Source organism: Cricetulus griseus, chromosome 4 (assembly GCF_003668045.3).
Source record: "Cricetulus griseus strain 17A/GY chromosome 4, alternate assembly CriGri-PICRH-1.0, whole genome shotgun sequence".
NCBI lineage: Eukaryota > Metazoa > Chordata > Mammalia > Rodentia > Cricetidae > Cricetulus > Cricetulus griseus.
The window spans coordinates 205,078,706-205,093,960 of NC_048597.1; the positions used below are offsets into that span (position 1 = coordinate 205,078,706).

General features: G+C 44.2%; 1 protein-coding gene across 1 annotated transcript in view; it reads right to left on the minus strand.

Annotated features, from left to right (window-relative positions):
- Positions 1-1,533: 1,533 nt before the first annotated feature.
- LOC113835181 overlaps positions 1,534-15,255 on the minus strand; it is a 32,295-nt gene continuing 18,573 nt past the window's right edge. The window contains exons 7-10 of the mRNA XM_035444230.1: positions 9,551-9,683; positions 4,950-5,056; positions 2,185-2,381; positions 1,534-1,560 (exon numbers count right to left, since the gene is read on the minus strand). Of these exons, the coding sequence (XP_035300121.1) occupies positions 1,534-1,560; positions 2,185-2,381; positions 4,950-5,056; positions 9,551-9,683 (464 nt within the window). The remainder of the gene's footprint in view (positions 1,561-2,184; positions 2,382-4,949; positions 5,057-9,550; positions 9,684-15,255) is intronic.

Here is a 15,255-nt window from a genome sequence, read left to right on the forward strand (position 1 = left end):
CACTCCCATGATATTTGTGTCACAATTGCATCAGTGGGTATGTCCTGCCATTATCGTACCTGGAAGGTTCATGGCTTAGTGAGAGTGATGACTGTTTTGTCTTCTAATACTGTGCATAGCAAGCACCTTCCAGCACTTTAAAAACCAGCCAGTAGGGACAAAGCCTCCGGCCAGTAGCAGCTTGATTTCTCCATGTTCTAATCACTCAAATATGTGGTGCCTTCAGCAATAGGGCCTTACAATCAAGTTCTGGAGGGCAACCAAGAGCATTGACTATTGTCTGTAATTCTGCTGGTCTGTGAGATTTCACTGGCCAACAACTCCAAAAGAAATAACCCACTCTGGCACTAGGCTTTTTATTTATTGGCTTGTGTTGTCTAGTAGGAGCACTGTTGGCTCATTATAGGATAACTCCATTTAAAGTCCTTGTATATGTACATGTATGTATTTTAGGAAACTTCTAGTAGGTTTTTATATGACTTTTCCAAAAGGGCTTTAGTGTTAGATATCCCTCCTCATATTCTCTTCTCTCCTCTGTCCTCTCATACCCAACCCCATTTTTTTTTTTTAAGGCAGAGTACCTCACTAGGATCTGAGGCTTGCTAATTAGGATAGGCTGGCTGGCCAGGGAGCCCCAGGGATCTGCTGTCTGCAGCTCCCCAGCTCTGGGATTATAAATGACACCTGCCCAGCTTTCTACCTGGATGCTGGAGATCAAACTCAGGTTCTGACACTTGTACAACAAGTGCTTTACCAACAGAGCAGTCCCTGGCTCGTTTTACAACAACCAGACAGCCAGGTGAGGCGGCAAACACCTTTAATCCCAGCGCTGGGGAGGCAGAAGCAGGTAGATTTCTATGAGTTCAAGGTCAACCTGGTCTATAGCCAGGACAGCCAGGGCTCTGTTTTGGAAAACAAAGCACAAACAAGCACAAAACAAAACAAAACTCCACAAAAACCAAACAAACCCCAAACCGAAAACCAACCAACAACAAAAACCAAAAACAAAACCAAAGAACCTTTTTCTAACTTTGAGGCTGAATCCAGGCCTTCACACACAAATGAGCGTTGCACATTTTTGTTATGTGAATAACGTGCTGGCAGTCTTAACCCTGTGGAAGGTGGTCAGAACTGAGACTGTTGAGTCTCCTGGTGATATATGGAGTGTGTGTGTGTGAGTGTGTGTGTGTGTGTGTGTGTGTGTGTGTGTGTGTGTGTGTGTTATAATTTTTTTGTTTGTTTTTTTGTTTGTCTGTAATTTGAGACTGGGTCTTAGTCTACATCAGACTGGCCTTAAACTTGTGGCAATCCTGTCTCCTCCTGAGTGCTGAGAATACAGGCATGACTACGGTGCCTGTTTGTGGTTGTTGTTGTTGTTGTTTTATTTCTTCTTTGTGTATTTCTAAAACCTAACTATTTCTGACTGAAACAGGTTGCACATGGTGGCTCATGATATCATCCGAGGCTGAGGCAAGAGAATTGGCACAAGTTCACAGCCAGCCTGGGATATCTAGTGAGTTCCAGGCCATTCTGCTATCCAGTGTGAGAATGTCTCAAAAACTAAAACAAAAATAATCAACAGTCATAAAAAGAAAGGGAGGAGAGGGAGACTTGGAGAGATGCTAGATGCCAGGAGTGGGGATCCGATAAGTCAAACCATGCCAGTACGCAGGTGGGAAAGCCAAAAGCAGTGTAGGTAGGTATTAGCAGTCAAGCCTGGGATGGAACACCACTGACGAAGCTGCTTTCTCTGCATTTGATGTCCTCTAAGTTGTCACATTTATTGGACCTAAACAAACAGCTGGCATGATAGTACACTGTTGCTCATAATTTTCGTTTCGAACGTCATCTTCTACCTATTACTTAAAACCAGCTTGTTTCATAACATGTTTCATGACATGTGCCATTAAATATTTGCTCCATTTTTAAAAATTCGATTTTACAGTGGAGAATGAACGTGTGTAAATCATTACCGCCCAAAAGACAGCACAGGTGCCTAAGAGAGGAGACAAGGCTCCTTGCAGATCCACAGCAGGCCTGTGGGAACACGCATTTGGCAGGGAAGAGGGGTTGAAGCCGGCGACATTTTCCACTAATCTCTGACAGATGATGTTGCTGTCTTATGGCTGGCCTCTTAGTGTAACCATCACCTATCTGACGATAGTTTAGGGGAGGATGACCTACAAGACCCATCTCCACTGAGGCGCAAGCCTCATCCAGTGCCCCCTTGTGGCTGCTACTCAACCACACAGACAGTAAAGAATTTACCTTTTTCTTTTTTTTACTGGTCCTATTAGATTTCTTGCTAATTTTCCAAATAGATATGAAGGTGTCTGAAGAGATCCTGGGACTGACGGTAATTTTTAAGGGTGGTAGTTTACCTGAGCAAAGAGAGCATAAGCATAAATGAACAAAATGACTCACACTATCTAGGGGGTGCCCTCAGGCCTAAGAGCCCGGCAGGAGTTATATCATTAGAGTTGGCTCATGAAGAACTCCCTGATAAAGTGGAGCATGGTGGTACTCAGGGACTCGAAATCCTAGGACTCTGGAGGCAGGAGGATCAGCCTTGGCTACATAGCCAGCGCATAGTCACCCTGGTCTACAGAGACCCTGTTTCGAAAAAAATCAAAACCAGGGGAAGAGAAGAAGATAGGGGAGAAATAAAGGCAAAGTGAACTGAACTCCTTTTTTAACAGGTAAGAAAGTTAGTGTGACATGGGGAAGGGCCTAGGCCTGGCCCAGGATGATGTGGTAGACTTTGGGGAGCCCCTTTTGAGAGGCTTACCCTGCCTGGGGAGTGGAGAGGGGATGGGTAGGGGCAGGTGGGATGTTGGGGGGGAGGGGAAGGAGAGGGTGAAGGGATTGACATTTGAAGCAAGCTTGTTCCTAATTTGAACTAATAAAATAAAATAATAATAATAATAAAAACTATATTTTTAATTCAAACCAGAAAAAAAAAAAAGAAAAGAATGTTAGTGTGATTTTATGAAAGGAGAATTAGAAATTCTCTTATTGGTCTGCAAATGATGTGAACACAGAAGACACTAAAAGGACATCAGTTTTATAATCAGTGATGTTTCTAATGGTTTTCAAGGTCTAAAATGATGCCTTCAGGGCTAAATGACAAGTGATTTGACCTGTGAAATCCAAGCAGCTAACCCTTTTTTGAGGACTCTTCACTGGTGTTCAAACTAACAACCTAATTAAAGTGCTCTGTCAGAAACAGCCCATAATGATTCCAGCTCATGAGATAAATGCATTAAGTCTATTCATGATGCACACTTAGACTAAATCTCGAAATCGCTCATTTCTTGAGCCACAGATTGCTCTTTAATGCTGTTTAAATGAGTGGCACTCCCTAATTAGCCTCTCATTTATGTAAATTGAGCCATTTACTAAGCGAGTAAGACACTTTCCATTCCAGATAGGTACTCTGTGAAAATCATTTCCCATCAAGTCACTGGAGGCTGTCTCTCATTACATTCCCTGCAGTAATGGTGGGGAGATTGCCTGCAGCTCTGTAATGGTTTCTGCCAGGTAGAGTGAGAAGTGGCTGTGGCACCAGGAAAATCAAAGCACGGTCATGACCTGCCTCCTGCTTACTGCACTTAAAGTTAGGTTTAACAGAGTAATCCTGCTGAACTTCATCTCAACTCTAATGGAACAAGAAGTGGGTGTTCTGTTTCTCTAAAAGAAAAGGGTAATTGGAAAAAAAAATCTTAGAATCATTTACTTGGCCATTAAACATGCATGACTTTAGTTTGGAATGGAGCAACACAGCAGACCACATAGCCCTGTAATTCTCTTTAAAACACTGCCAGCAAAGGCAAGATGCAACCTCTGACCATTTTACTACAGAAATGATGAAGACAGGATGCTGCTGCCGGTGAATCTGCCCCACTCAACCTGCCCCACACTCTCCTCAACACCGAATTTCATTTTAACATCTGTTCATGTTTTACACCGAGCTACATTTAAAATGACATTTCTTGCTCTCCCTGTAAAAGCTGTGAAAACACAGTAGAGAGAGGCCGGGGTAGTCACCATTAATTGACCTCACTTCTCTCATTTTCAAAGGGTTAGCTGCCCCTAAGTCACTCAGTGCTGCCTGCCACTTAGAGCCAAACTCCTGTTAAATGATTAAGAAGTACACTGTGGTCATTGCTCTCTCTCTCCCTCTTCTCTCTCTTTTTATCTCCATGGTATCCTCATGTAGCCCAGGCTAGCCTCAGACTGAAAGGTTCCTCCAGTGCTTGGATGGCTCAGCTGTGGTCTTAGGATGGTTGCTGCTTCAGGTTTACAATCAATTTCTGTACAAATCACTTCAGGTTGGGCTGAGAGGAGAATAGAGGAGAACAGGAGAAAACTTTTTTAGAGAATAAGAAAGCAAAGGGAAGTGCTGGAGGGAAGGCTCAGAGGTTGAGAGCACTGGCTGCTCTTCCAGAGGATCTGAGTTCAGTTCGCAGCAACCACATGGTGGATCACGATCATCTATAATGAGATCTGGTGCCCTCTTCTGGCGTGCAGGCAAACATGCAGACAGAACACTGAATAAATCTTTAAAAAATGGGCACAGGGGGTGGGGTGGGAAGGTGGAGGACAAGACAGAAAAAGCAAAAGCAATAGAGAAAAATTCATTTAACCCCCCCTCCCAAACCAGCCAGGCTGGGAGGCATGTTGTAAACACCAGCTACTTTAGGGGCTGAAGGGAAGAAACTATCTAGACACTAGGCTAGAAGTATAGGGAAAATCATTACTCAAAGGCTGTAAAAGTCCTAAGCTCTGTACAAGTCTCTTGGCATGTGGACAAAATGATGGCTAGCCTTTGACAATGCCCCAGCTCATTGCACAGCTAAGATTTGTCCTTTAAACACAAACAAACCAACAAAAACAATGGAGCAGTTGTGACTAGTTCAGAGCCTGGGGAGAAGAGGATTCAACTTTACCTGTCTTCCTGGCTCTCAGTGCTTCCAGGATGTCAACCGCAGTCATTTCTCCCAGGACATTGTTTCCAAGATCAATTTCCTTTAAGTGAGTAGAGTATTTGATCAGGCTTCATAGAGAAAACAGAACAAAATGGCTTTATGCCTTGCATGATTCATGACCCCTCCAAGAAAGTAAACCTAGACTTTCAGAGAATGAACTTTCTTTTCAGGCTCCCTCTGGCCTCCCTGCCCCTTTCCAAGTTGATGCAACAACCTGACTTGAGACTGGAGAGGTGTTGAGTCTGGCTTGTTGAGCCTGGATGAGCCTCTCTACTTTGGAATATTATGTTTCTCTTACAAAAGCCGATTCAAGCTTTTAGTGCCATAGATCTTTCATTCATTCATTTACTTTAAAAAGGTTCCATGTAAGACTTCTTAGTCATTTATATTTTACATACCAGTAAAATGTCAAAACAGTCGGAGAGGTTGACAAGGGTTTGATAACTTTTAGTACGTCAAATAAATAATAACTCCTACCTGGTGTTTTTTTATTTAGCTTAATTTATTTATTTTGGATACGGTCTCTCTACGCAGCCCTGGCTGGCCTGGAACTTGCTATGTAGACCCCGCTGGCCTCAGACTCACAGAGATCCCACCTGTCTCTGCCTCCCAAGTACTGGGATTAAAGGTGTGCCACAGTGTTAGGCTTACCTGGCAACATTATAAACAAACATTTTCACATAAAATTAAGAAAGACAAACTGTTGTGGGATATATATGTACACTGTGTGAAGGTGTATTAATGTGACTGGTGTAATAAAAAGCTGAACGGCCATAGGTAAGCAGGAGGTAATGGTGGGATTTCTAGGGAGTGAGAGGAAGAGGAGACGCAATCTAGGCATATGGGAAATGCCAGGAGACATGGAAACCGGACGGAAAAGAGGTAACGCCATGTGATAGACAGAATGTAGATTAATATACACGGGTTAATTTAAGCTATGAGAGCTAGTTAGGAACAAGCCTAAGCTATAGGCTGAGATTTCATAATTAATAATAACTATCTGTGTTATTTGTGAGCTGGCCGCCAAAAGAAAAATCTGACTACAGCAAGCCTTGGAGCTGGAGAGATGGCTCATCGGATAAGAACATTGACTGGTCTTCTAGGGGGTTTGGATTCAATTCCCAGCACCTCCATAGCAGTTCACACCTGTCTGTAACTCCAGTTCCAGGGTTTCTGACACCCACACACAATCATACATGCTGGCAAAACACCAATGAACTAGCTAAAAAATAAATAGTTTAAAAAAAGGCAAGTCTCAGAATCAGCATTTTAAAATCAGATGAACTTAGCTTTATACTTTTCTCCTAAGGACTCTGGGCCCAGTTCTGCTTAGTTTCTAAGATTAGCAGAGACCAGGAATGTTCAGGGTGGTGTGGCCATAGCATTTTCCTTATTTCTGCGTGAGCTATTGAGCTGTCTTGGCCTGGCAGTGTTCTGCTGGCTGGTGTTTACAAGTCTCTGGCATCCTATGTGGACTGAGGCAAAGACCTGGACTTCTGATGAGCTCTGCCCTCTGTTGACCATGTGATTATGGGCAAGCCATGTGCCCTCACGGGTCTAACTTTCCATTTCTGCAAAACTAGCCTGGAAGGGGGCTTTGTGGCCTGTTTGATGAGGTTGCAGTGAAGACAGAGTGATTATTTCCTGAGTACGCATTATTGCTCATTACATCAGGGACTAAAGGAAAGTTAACTCCCGGTCTCTGCTCAGAAGTATATTATGATGTGATTATCAAGAGGTCAGTCCTGTGCCCTTATCTCGTATGAGGGCTTGAACTTTCACTTAGGGTCAATGCTGACTTTGACTGGACACACTTTCCACTAACTCAGCAGCCAGAACTGAAGCCCAGCCTATGCAACTCTGCCAGACTCTTATCAAAGCTCTTGCTCTCCAGGAAGTCATCTGCCTAGGGTGTGGGCAGTTTCAGTTTCCAGATCTGTCCATGTTCTTCAGACAAGATGGGTAAGAACAGGTACCCGGGGCTGTGAAGGCTTCTCAGAGGTTAGAGCGCTTGCTCTTGCAGAGGACCCAGGTTCAGTTCCCAGCACCCACATGGTGGCTCACAAGTGTCTGTAACTCCTATTCCAGGGAGTCTAACCCCTCCTCTGATCTCCAAGGATACCAGGACGTATGTGGTGCACAGACATACTTGGAGGTAAAACATTTGTACACACAAAATAAAAATAAGCCAATCTAGAAAGAATTAAAAGATAAAAGAAAGGGGTGCTTCTAGGAAAGGAAGACCCGTGGAAGGAAGGAAGGCAGGAATGCTGAAGACTGAGCAGGGTAACTCAGTTCTGTATCTAAACTGACTCCGAAATTTTGAGGGAGCCGAATCTTACTGTTGCATTTGCTGTGCACTGGCTGCCACTGGGGCCACCCCCAGGACTGAAGGCTTCTGCCCTTCAAAAGTGCCTCCCAGGGGTTTTGTGGGGCTTCGATCCAGCTCAGTTTCCTGCCCAGTGCTGAAGCTAGAAGCCTGAACATAGAAGGAACTTTGTTTGCTCCACTGGCTGGAGGTGGTGCCTCCTTTAGCTTCCCTCAGCTCTCCAGAGTGGCTCTTCTCTTAATTTGGACAAAGGATGAGCTAGATCCCTTAATGCTGCTTAGCTCTTTGCCTATATGGTTTGTTTAACCTCTATCTCCTGTGTTAGACACTAGTGCCACGATCATGTCACAAGAGGGAACCGAAGCATCAGAACCCATGGTAAGCAGACAAAGGAGGTAAAAAGGGAGGAAAAGAAAGTGAACCTAAGAGCAGTAGGAATAAAGAAAATTTAGGCCAGGTGGTGGTGGCGCACGCTTTAATCCCAGCACTCGGGAGGCAGAGGCAGGTGGATCTTTGTGAGTTCGAGACCAGCCTGGTCTACAGAGCAGGCTCCTGGACATCCAGAGCTACACAGAGAAAGCCTGTCTCAAACAACAAAACAAACAAAAAGGAAAACCAAGAGCTGATTCTCTGAAACCAGTAACACTGGTAAGTTTCTAACCAAATGTACAAGAAGAAAGATAACATAATGACCAATGTCAATGAAAGAGGAGATGTCTCTGCAGCTTCTAGTTCCTAAAAGGACAATAAAGAAAAATGACTAACTTTATTCTAATAAATTTGACAATGTGTACAAACAAATTCTTTGAAAGAAACAAATTAGAATATGTCAGGCAAAACCCTTCAAAGCCAGAGAGCCTTATGCTTAATGCTTGTTTCTTCATTTCAGTGTATGGGGTTGACTTCAGGGACTTGTATGTTCCAGGCAAACTCTAGCACCAACCTAACATATACTGCTTTGAAAAAAGAATTTTGATTAAAAATCTTTCTTGCTAAGTGTGATGGCACATGCCTGTAACCCCTATGTTCAGAAGGCTGAGGGAGGAAGGTCATGAATTTGAGGCCAGCATGGGCTGCATAGTGAGACTTGTATAAAAACACAAAATAAAAAACCCCTGCTAAGCAAGCTCCAGGTGTCAAGGGCTTCACTGATGAATCTATCAAATTAAAGGACACCATCATCATAATACCACACAAGTTGTGTCATCAAACAGAATGGGAGGGGACACTTCCTAAGTCCTTCTGTAACAACAGAAAGACTCTGGCCAAGCAGGCAAAGACGTTACAAGGAATAAAAGTATGGCTCCCTGTAGCTCATGAATGTAAACACAAAAATCCTGAGCATATTTTTTTCTTTCTTTCTTTCTTTTTTTTCACACCAGCAATATATTAAGTTCAACAAGGTACTGAAATAAAAGGTATTGATGTAATTACCTGGGAAAGGGCAGCATTGATTGCTACTTGGGAAGCCTTCTTGAATAAGGAAGGACAATAAGGAAGGAACCTTTTTCTGCTGAGATCATAAATTGCTACCCATCGTACCTTCAGGCCTTGGACCTCAGCTGTGCCCAGTGCTCTTGGCCACCTGTGTGATGCTGTGGCCCTGGCCTCGAGACAGTGCTGCCCAGAGCCCCCGTTTGTACCCCACAGTTCCTGTGGTGGTTGCAAGCCCTGCCAGTGGCTTCTTGAGCTTACGGTGTGGGTTCAGTAGAGATGGACGGGGGAATGCCTCAAGTTGTCAAAATAAGTGTGACAAGGAAACAGTGTTTGCTAGAAGCTTCTGAGAATTATAGTTGCATCTTTCTGCTTTGGGAGTCCAGAGTGGACAGCTTTTTTTTTTTTTTTTTTTTTTTTTTTTCCTTTTCGAGATAGGGTTTCTCTGTGTAGCTTTGTAGTCCAGGCTGGCCTCGAACTCACAGAGATCTGCCCACCTCTGCCTCTGGAGTGCTGGGATTAAAAGGCATGTACCACAACTCTGGCTCAGGTTTTGAATTATATCTTGATATTAGGGGTGGAGGGATGTTCTAATTCTTGCCTCCTATATTGCCTCAGCTGCCACCCTTTTCATAAGAAGCTCCTGATGAGGTTTCTGAGGGGCCCAAGTGCAGAGACCAGGGCTAGTAAGTGCCCCTCTCCGAGCTGAGAAGCCACACAAAAATTGCTAAAGAGCAATTTTTAACTTTGGCACTTCAGTTTGAGAGTGGATGAATTCAAAGCTCTTACTGTCCCCTACCATGTTAAAGTTCGAGTGAGTTCCGGCAATTGCTCTCCCTCTTTTCCCATCCTGTCTATGCTGTTATCTGCCAAATGCAGCGTCACTACCCAAGGGCCGGCTTCCATCAAGCGTTTAACTTTTTTCCCCATTCCTGCAAGAAAAATCAGAATATTGGTATTATTGTTAGATGATAGCTCTCCTGTTTATTACCAGATAAATGATTTTTAAGTAGAGTTTGCTCATACTGGATTTGTGAATAGATTTATTTTGCAACATAATCAATGAATAGAATATATGTGATTGTGGAAGTCCTGGTTTTGCATTCGGTTCTACTTCATCCTTTAAAACAGAGGCCCCAGATTGCATGATAGACAATCCTATCTCAGAGTCAGATAGTCACTGATAATCTAACTAAAGAGGAATATTTCTTGGTGAATGAATTAATTGAATGGGAGTTTAGGTCATTATGTAGAGGTCTGAGAAGCAGTCTCATTTTTTGAGCTTTGAACTCTAGAAAACATCAGAAGGAGAAAGGACCACCTGTCTCAGTGACTCATGACTGCATCACCGAGGGCAGGAGTCCGGCGTCTCGTTCACCCTCATTGGTCTGCTGAGATTTCTTGAGAGGTCATTGTCAGAGCCACAAAGTGGCACAGCATACACATTTAACTAACTCACCCCAGTTCAGGGTTAGGAGTTTGGGAAAGAAGAAGACATGAAGGGGGCAGAACAAGAGAAATCAGCTGCCCGCATAAGCCAGGCTCATCCACTCAAGCCAGGTCAGGTGGGAAATCTGAATCACGGGCTCCCAAGCCATAAAGCTCCCCGAGACCTCCCCATGTTCACTGCTATTATATGTATATGGCACATGACAGATACTTGAATGTTCATGAATGAGTAAATGCTTGCCTACCAGATCATCAAGTACAATCAAGTCATCGAAACATTTACCATTCATTGTTGTTTTTGAGTATAATGACTTGATTCCACTCATGAACATGAATGGAATATGATTTTTCATTTATAATTTTTTTCACAAATCTAAATGCCTTTGAGAGTTGAGTCTCTGCCCTGACTATGTGGACACTGATCACACCAGCTCTCATTTCTTTCTCCCAGTTTCTATACACCAGAAAGTAGCAATGGATAAAACCTAAACCAACAGGCTGGGGATTAGGGTTGAAGGCCAAATTTCTGTACAGATGCTCAGCTTCGAAAGGAAAGCCAGGCACTCAGCACTCTGATTTATCAGCTTGGTGTAAATGTGTGCTTGTGGAGAGAGAGCCTGCTTGCATCCCCATGGGAAAACTACCTCAACTGCTCCCAAACTGGCATCAAGGAGTAGTGAAAATATCATCATTACCTACAATGAATGAACCAAATTGGAACACGGACCTCTCATGAGCTTCAGAAACTCTCAAAGAAGGCAGGAAGATAGCTGCTGCTCAGGTCAGTGGTCCTGCTCAGGGGTTTTAACCAAAGCAACACCAAGCTCCTCTCTCTGGATGGAAAACAAATTCCTTGGAATACAGATGAGGACACACTCAGCCCCGGTCATACTTGATCTGCCCCAGCTGTATTCACTCTAATCTATTTTTATTCAATCTTATTTTTATTACTTTAAAACTGAGCAAGGTGTGCGGTGAAGAGATGGCTCTGTAGTTAAGAGGATCTGGGTTCCATTTTCATCACAAATATCTACAATTCCAATTTCAGGGGAACCAATACTCTTTTTTTTTTTTTTTTTTTTTTTTTTTTTTTTTTTTTCTGGCCTCTGCGGGTACCAGACATGAACACGGAGCACAGACAAAATACCCACCCCCACACACAAACAAATAAACAGGTTTTCTAACAATAACTGTCTGAATGTGCTTCTCTGTCACCAACAACCTGGCTTTGGCCATGCCCTGTGGTGCTTGAGAGGTCGTATAGTACAAGGAAATGCACAGAATACCCGGGTTTCAAGCCTCTCTTGAAAATGTCCCGTGGCTCCTACAAAGTACCTAAACGTCTGTGAACCTTATTGTAAAAGAGAGGCCATGACCCCATCTCCCAGCATCATTGTGAGGGGCAGCGAGCACTTTTTTTTCTTTCTTTCTTTCTTTTTTTTTTTTTTTTTTGGTTTTTTGAGACAGGGTTTCTCTGTGGCTTTGGAGGCTGTCCTGGAACTAGCTCTTGTAGACCAGGCTGGTCTCGGACTCACAGAGATCCACCTGCCTCTGCCTCCTAAGTGCTGGGATTAAAGAAAGGCAAGGGCCATCACCACCTGGCTGGGGAGCATTTTCAATTACCAGATGTCAAGGACCATAGTGCATGGTAAATAGTGATGCCTTGCTTTCCAGTGTCATTCTGGGTTCCCCGAGCTCCCCAAACACTGAATGCAAGTGACCTGGTAGCTTATTAACAAGCTGTCCACCTAGCAAAGGGTCAGACATATATTTCTGACATTGGCACATCTAGCTGGAAGCCACTCTGCAGACTGATCCAAGTCCATCCAGCCGAATGAGTTTCCATCTTCCAGGTGGTCCATTGTCTATGTCTTGAAGAACTGTGTCACTCTGTCACTGTCCCACTTTGAAACATAATCTCAGCATTCAGGAAGCAGAGGCAGGAGGATCAGGAGCTCAAGGTCATCTCAGTGACTAATGAGTTCAAGGCTCTCCTGGGATACTTAAGACACTGTCTCAAAAACCAAACACCAACCAACCAACCAAATAACAAAGCAAGTCAACAACAACAAATAATATAATAAACAGCAAAATAATAAAACGGGGGCTGGAAAGATGGCTCAGAGGTTAAGAGCACCGACTGCTCTTCCAGAGGTCCTGAGTTCAATACCCAGCAACCACATGGTGGCTCACAACCATCTGTTATGAGATCTGGTGCCCTCCTCTGGTGTGCAGATATACATGGAAGCAGAATGTTGTATACATAATAAATAAAATCTTTAAAAAATAATAATAATAAAACAAAATCCAAATAATGGAAACAAAATCCCTAAAGCTACAAACAAACAAACAAACAAACAGGCAAGTACTCAAAACCATCTTGGCTCCATGCTATTGAATGGGAAATGCCCCTAGGCACATGACTTCCAGCTGGAGGTGCTGCTTTGGAAAGTTGTGAAAACTGTGACAAAGCGCTCAGCCTGCAATCATATGTCACTAGAAGCCGGCCCACTCTGGTTCTGGCCTACGGTCTCTGCTCCCTGATGGGCTGCTGTGTGTGAAGCTCTGCCACACACTCCTGCAGCTGTGAACTTTCCACCACGATGGACTGTGAGCTCTCTGAAACTTGAGTTAGACTAAGCCCTTAGGCCGCTAATTGCTTCTGTCGGGCTTTTTGTCATAGCAATGAGACAGCGGGTGTTCTGGTTAGGGTCCACTGGCCTCTTCAGTCACATCTGTAGCAGCTCCCCCCCACTCTCCAGTGTTGACCACAACATTGTCCTCATTCTCTGAGCTTTTTCTCATGGGTGGGAGTGAGGGTGGGGGTGGCACTCTGCTTAGAATGGCCTCTTCCCAGCTCTCATTCCTTCCCCTGAGTGTTCTCTGTAGGCCAGACTTCAAAGGTCAAGTATAAATGTTCTTCCAAGACAGCTTCATCCTCTCCCTCACCTTCTGGTCTCCTTTGGGTTCAGCAGGACATGGGGCACCACACATTCTGTAGGCACCAGAGGCTGCAGTGCTTATCTGTAGATACCAGGCCTGGTGAGAGTTCTTCCTTGTGGTAGAATTCTTTTAAAGTTGTTTAAATATAACATCTTCCCATTGACAATGGACATGTGTGATTTCCCATGCACTACCAGTTTCTGTAGAGGCTTTCATTCTGTGTTCAGCTGTCACCCCAGGATGAAATCATGGATGCAATAATCTCAGGATTCTAAGTGGCAACTTCCTGTTTTTGAATTAATACAGCTTTTGAAGATTACATCTTGACTCTTGAACTGGGCCCTTGCATTCCTTACTGCCACTGGTATTTCTGTGGGCTGTGACTATGATATAAACAATAGTGCCTTATTTGGAGAACTGAACATGACACTTGCTACTGTAGTCAAGTTCTGATCCCACTCGGGATCCTGGAAGGACCATTTTGTGATTGGCCGTTGCCCCTGTTCATATCTAAATTCCCCAGAATTAAAACAGTCCTGGGGATGGCTACACTGTGTAGCTTCACATGGGAAGACGCTCCTTGCTCCCCACTGTGTCTTCCGGGAATTTGTGGGGCCTTGAGGTGATAAGGCAGGACCAGTGGAATGACTCAGGAGAACCATGTTATCCTCAGGTGGCTACTCCTAGTAACCATTTGGTGACTCCTAGTCTTTACCATCTACTGCTGAATAGTTTGTGACTAGGCTTTGGAAAAGCTGGATGTTACCTGCTTGAAGGCTGACCAACCTCTAAACTCTTATATCCTTGTGTAGACAGAGCCTGAATCTCAGAGCTAGATCCATGGAGGGCTGGATGAACTGAGCAGCCCAGCAGGATGGGCCCGGCCTGCTAGCTCTACGGTTCCCAGGGCACAGAAGAGGCATAGAGGAGCCCCAATCTGCTCTCTCAACTGTTTCACTGAGCAAAATAAACCAAGGGAGGCAGTCAATGTTTTCAAGTCTACACAAGTGGTTGTCAGTGTCTTCTGGACCAACAGCCTCAGCCTCACTGGGGACTGAGGGATGGCTCCCAAGCTCTCAGGAGGCCTTTGATGACTGGCAGGTCAAACAGCACTGGTTTAATGATTCTGTGTGTTCTGTGGTACACCAATGACGAATGGCTGGGACAGGCATGTGTACAACTGCAGGCAGCCACACAGAATGCTGTGCTCTGCCATTAAACTACAGATGGTCCACCAATGTCAGTTTTTCTGGTTTTTTGTGATCATCACTGTAAATGTTATTAGGACTCCAAATGAGAGGAGAGTGGGGGAAGAGGCTAGGCTTCTGAGTGGTACTGTGGGGATGGCTTTCCAAACATTAGGCCAAAAATTTCCTGTTCACAAAGGGGTGCGAATGAAAATATTTTGGTTGTTTCCAATTAGGACCAAATGGAAACCATATGGCCTCCTCACCCAGGAGCGTGGCACAATCAGCTCATCTCAGCCCCTTCTTTTGAAACAGGTAGAGTCCTACCAAAGACCAGATTTTTCTCCCCCAACCCCCATGACTGTTAAGCAGTTGTCCAATGTAGCCACTATGTAGCCCTGGCTAGCCTACAACTCTCTATGTGGATCAGGCTGGCGTTGGATTCTTACAGCTCCATCCCCTCTGGCTCATGAGGCATGTGCCATCATGCCCTGCCTTTGAGAAGGTGTTTTGAAGTTTTGTTATCACTGAAAATACAAATATATACAAATACAAATATATACAAATATATTATATATATATATATAATATATATATATTAGATGAAAATTGTTCCACTGAGTTCAGGCTGAGGAGACTAATGGCTTCAATTGTTTCCTGAGTCAAATCCAAGCCTTTGTCTTGGCTTGTAGGTCCCTTAATGTGATCCATTCCCTCAGGATGGCCAGCCTCATGCATTCCCTTGTCTTGGCCAAACTTGTAGGCTCCTGGATGGTATTGGGATGGTCTTTCCTACTTAAGTCCTTCCTCGTCCAAGTTCTTTCTTGGTCCCACCCTAGGTCAGCTTGTCCACAAAGCTTTGTCTCCAATCCCAGCTCTGGAGCAGAATGCCCTTCTGCTGGTCCAGAGAACACACCAAAGACCA